This window comes from Alligator sinensis, unplaced genomic scaffold, assembly GCF_000455745.1.
Source record: "Alligator sinensis unplaced genomic scaffold, ASM45574v1 scaffold1845_1, whole genome shotgun sequence".
In the NCBI taxonomy this organism is placed as follows: Eukaryota; Metazoa; Chordata; order Crocodylia; family Alligatoridae; genus Alligator; species Alligator sinensis.
The window spans coordinates 114,538-119,130 of NW_005843407.1; the positions used below are offsets into that span (position 1 = coordinate 114,538).

Here is a 4,593-nt window from a genome sequence, read left to right on the forward strand (position 1 = left end):
GGTGCTGGCTCCTACCCTGGGGGTCTTTAAGAGGAGGCTGGATGAACACCTGGCCGGGGTCATTTGACCCCAGTACTCTTTCCTGCCATGGCAGGGAGTCGGGCTTGATGATCTGCTTGGGTCCCTTCCGACCCGACCACCTATGAGACGTGTGTAGTCGCCTCGCTGTTCACCAAGCCCATGTCCCCCCTCCTCTCTCCTCAGGCTTTGGGGTTGGTGGGGGGAGCTAATCCCCTGGAGAGGCCAGCAGGCAGCGGGGTCTCTTCCCCCAGTAGCCAGGCCCAGCTGGCCCCTGCTGCCCCTGCGCCGCCTCCGTGTACAATAAAGGCAGTTTCTCAGATCTGGGTGCGAACGAGGCTTGGTCCCATGGAGGGGATCACCCAGCCTGGATGCGTGGTGGTTCCTGGGGAAGGGACCAGGCGGACGCGGTGGCGGCTGGCAGCTGTGACCAGCAGCCTGGTACCTGCACCCATCCTGTGCAGCAAATACCATCTACCGCACTGTTACCCGGTCGGCTTCTCGGCCTGTGGGGTGCTTGATGTCCCACCCCGTAGAGCCCGGGGCTGGGGAGTTGGGGGCAGGCCCCCACCAAACATCAGGCCTGGAGCCTTGTTGGGGAGGTGCTTCGATGGCAGCGGGTGAGTTCACCAATGCATCGAACGTGCCCCGGTGCCATTCGCTCCTGAGCACAGGCAGGTCTTGCCCGAGCTCGTTGGCCACGGGTGCTCTCGTCTTTCCAGGGCTCCAGCTGTCCTGAGGTCCGTCCAAAGCCTTTGCCCCCTTCTCTTCACGTCACGCTGCCCAGTGAATGGTCTCCGGCCTTCGCTGCTGCAAGCCTGGCCTCACTCCTGTAATCCAGCCCCTCTGCTCGATAAGCAGGTCATTTCCCCTCCTTACCTGGGGCATGGAGGGCCTCAGCTCGGGGGCATCCACCTTGCTCCTGACTTGGTCTCTCCTCGTTCGAACTGGGCAGCTGCTCCGCGCCTGCACCGGTGCTGCCCGGCCTGGGGGAAGCATTTGAGCCTCCCGCGCTCGGTGCTGCAGGTGGGAGGTTTGCGGGCGTTGAAGGCTGCGTCAAGGCAGCCCGGCCATCACGGGCCCCTGAGCTTTAGCTGATGAGACCTGCTTCAAGCCGGGCTCTTCTTGGCTACTCTGCTAACAGAGCCAGCCTGGTCTGCATGCGACGGTGCGGCGGCAGAGCAGCTTGTGCCCTGCGGCGGATGCACTGGATGCCGTCTTCGCTGCTGACAGTCATCTTACGTGGCGTTTAGATGATGGTTTGTCTGGGCTGGGGTGGTTTGTCGAGCCCCAGGCCGGCGGCTCCTCCTCGCGTGGCCTGGCCCTCGCGGCTCTCCCCTCCCTGGCTGGAGGATCGTGGCCCCCCTGGCAGCGCCTGGCCCTTTCTGGGGCTGGAGCCATTTCAGCCCCATCTGAGGCCACGGCGTGCACCCACAAATAAAAGGCACTGGCACATGGGGGCACTGGCATCTCTGGGGGGGCTCAGCCCCGGGCAGTGGTGGTGGCCACAATCCCTGCACTCAAGGCCCATCTCAACCACGGCTCGTGGATGGGTTTGCAGGTGACTAACAAGGCCCACCCGTGAGCCACGGCTCTGTGCGCAGAAGCCGCAGGTCCAGGCCGGGCATCTCCCCCTTTCCTCCGCTCTCCCCTGCTTCGCCCCGAAATCGGCTGCTCACAGGGGAGGTTGCGGCACCGCAGGCGTCCGTCGGCCGCTCGGCGAGGGCTCGGTGGCAGGAAGTGAAGCTGCCTGGAGCTAAAACAGGAACCTCGCAGCAAGGCCCAGCCCCAGCCGCAGCTGCCGGCAGGTGCCTCGGCAGAGAGCAGCCACTGTGTCCTCCGGGTGACGCAGACGCCGAGGTAGGAGCCTTGGGGGAGCTCGGGGTGGGGAAAGGAGCAGGCCTGCAGGGGTGCGTCCCCTCGCCCCCCCAGGGGTCATTCCCAGCCCCGACGTCCCCTGCACGGCTGCTCCCTGGCACTGTCCCGGAGCCTCCAGGCTGCCACGCGTGGCAGGGCCCTGGCCGAGCTGCAGCTCCCAGTGGCGTTGGTGCAAACAGGGCCGGATGCTGCTTGCTCTCGGGGCGCTGGGTCTGAACCGCACTCCCTGCGCCCGGCGTGACGGGTCGGGCTCTGCTCTACGACGGACCCTGGGAACCAGCCGTGGCTCCAGGCTGCGAGGGGGGAGAGCCGCGTTTCCCACGGCTGAGATCCCCCAGGGATCGAGCGTGAAGCGCCTCCCAGTCTGTGTGGGGGCAGGCTGGGGGCTCCGTGTCCAGCCGTGGGCGCTCCGTGGCCCATGGGCAGGGTGCTCAGCCAGGCCCGGCTCTACTGGAGATTAGAGGCCTGGTCTAGGTGAGCTGCCCTAGTGTAGACACAGCCCAGCCGCCTGCAACAGACTGACTTGGTCCCCCCTGCTTCCCTGTGTCCCCAAAGCTGCTGGTGGCAGCTTGCACTCGGAGACCTGCTTTGGGTTGCGCGGCGTGCTCCCTGCTGCCCTGCGTGGCCTGGGGTCCGGCAGCTGGGCACAGGTCAGGGACTGTCAGCCTTCGCTGGAGGGATCCTCGAGGTCCTTCAGTCAGCGCTGAGCAAATGGACCCTCAGATGTGGACCCTGGAGCCCCCGGTGCCCGGCGTCCCACCACCCCTCAGCCCCCGCGCAGGGGGAGGGAGCGCTCGTGGCCTGGCCCGAGCCACGAGAAGCTGTGGCGTCTGCGCGGCTCGGTTCTGCCGCCCCAACCTTCCCCTGCCCCAGCCCCTTCCCCAAGCAGCACCGAAACCGGTGCGGAGGAGCTGCTGCCTGCAGGCCTCAGGTTTTCATTTCGCAGTTGCCGTCAGCTTCCCCTTCCCCGTTTCTGGGCCTGGAGCTCCCCCCGCCCGGTTCCTGTTTGGGCCACGAGTGCCGTCAGCTGGGCCGGACGCTGCCAGGAGCTCGTCCCTTGCAGAAAATCAGGGGGGAGGTCACAAATGACTCCCCTGCAAGGTGGGGCAGGGGTCTGCTCCTCTCCAGCCAGGAGTTATCAGGGGTCCACGGGGCCCATGCTGCTGGGGGGATGCATTGGCTTGGCCCCTCCTGCAGCCGTAGTCACCATGAGGCCATGCAAACCCCTGAGGTCTCCTGCCCCTGGGAGGGCAGATGACGTGCCTCCACGGGCCACTGCCAGCCCATGAACCTTACGTTTTCCCCCCTGACCTTGCCTGCCCCAGGGTCACCCCCAGGCAGGAGCAGTGATGCCTGGCAGGGCTGGATGGAGAGGGGCTAGCTGGGCGAACCTCCGTCCCTGGGGCAGCAGGAGGAAGATCCCACGTGGGCAATGGGGTCCTGGGGGCCATGCCAGGCAGGTCAGATACCTGCCAGCTCCGGGAGCCACATTGCAGCCCACGGCATGAGCGCAAAGCTTTTGGGATTCCTGGAGAGGGTTGTTACCCATGATGCTGCGCTCTCCCCATGCAGATGTGGAAGTCTGTTGTGGGGCACGACGTGTCGGTGAAGGTGGAGGCGCAAGGAGACGACTGGGACACCGACCCCGACTTCGTGGTGAGCCACCGGCGCCCAGAGCTGGGCCAGGGTTGGGCTCCGGGCAGGCCTGGGGTCCCGGTGGGGTGTTTCCAGAGGACCTGAGAGGTGGCAACACGGGGCCCAGGCTAGCCCCAGTGCAGAATACATTGGTCTTGTGCTCCCGTGGGATTTCCCCCGGGAGCCACAGCGGACACGCGGCATTTATCCCGGGGCCGCCGCACGCAGCAGGCACCGTCTCCAGACCCCCCAGGACCTGGCAGGGATACAAGGAGCAGCCACGTGGCTTGGCGTGACCCATGCTCTTAGACAGATGCCCCCTGCCCCAGGGGAAATTACACCCGTGCATTTGCATGAAGGGGCTTGACTCGGGGTAGTGCCACATGGCAGCACCTGCTCCATCCCACTGCAAGGTGAGGCACGGCCCAGGCAGTTACCCTGGGGTAACCGGGTGCCCTCCCCGGGCTGGGGGAGCCAGTCCAGTCCCATGAGCTAGGGGAGCTCCCAAACTCTCCCAGCTCTGCCTCTGGTCTGCGCCATGCCCGAGGCAGCCGGTCGGCCTCTCACAGCCACGGGCTTGTTTTGCAGAACGACATCTCGGAGAAGGAACAGCGCTGGGGGGCCAAGACCATCGAGGGCTCGGGGCGCACCGAGCACATCAAGTGAGTCTCCCCCAACCGACTCGGGCCAAGGGTCATCGCCTGCAAGGCGCCTCTCCCCGGCCATGGCGTGGAGGCCAGGGCGTAGGGCAGGCACCGTTCTGCGCGGCTGCTTCTGGACACCGCCTCTTGTCTGGGACCCTGGCTCAGCCCTGGCCCCAGGCCCAGGGCATGGGGGGTTGAGCCTTGCAGGGGTCCGGGGTACCAATGACCCTGGTGGGGCAGATGGGGCAGCCGGGTGCTGGGGAGGAAGAGCAACACGGGTGCAAGTGAGCTGTTGCCGAGGTGACGGCTCGTTGCAGGAAGAGGAAGCGGTGGCGGCGCCGTGAGCCAAAATCGGCCAAATAAGGAGTTTTGCAACCCAGCTGCACGGGCGGCGGGGGGGAGGGGAGGGGAGGGGAGG

At 66.3% G+C, this 4,593-nt stretch overlaps 1 protein-coding gene across 4 annotated transcripts in view; it reads left to right on the forward strand.

Annotated features, from left to right (window-relative positions):
* Positions 1-16: 16 nt before the first annotated feature.
* Positions 17-4,593, forward strand: part of LOC102378837 (hematopoietic lineage cell-specific protein-like) — a 22,768-nt gene continuing 18,191 nt past the window's right edge. For 2 of the 4 annotated variants that reach the window (XM_006038590.3, XM_006038591.3), the window contains exons 1-3: positions 17-1,878; positions 3,469-3,552; positions 4,120-4,193. In XM_006038590.3, coding sequence (XP_006038652.1) covers positions 3,469-3,552; positions 4,120-4,193 — 158 coding nt within the window. In that variant the 5' untranslated portion in view covers positions 17-1,878. Of the gene's footprint in view, positions 1,879-3,462; positions 3,553-4,119; positions 4,194-4,593 lie in introns of those variants that run through there. The other 2 variants (XM_006038589.1, XM_025195117.1) reach the window with 1 other exon arrangement.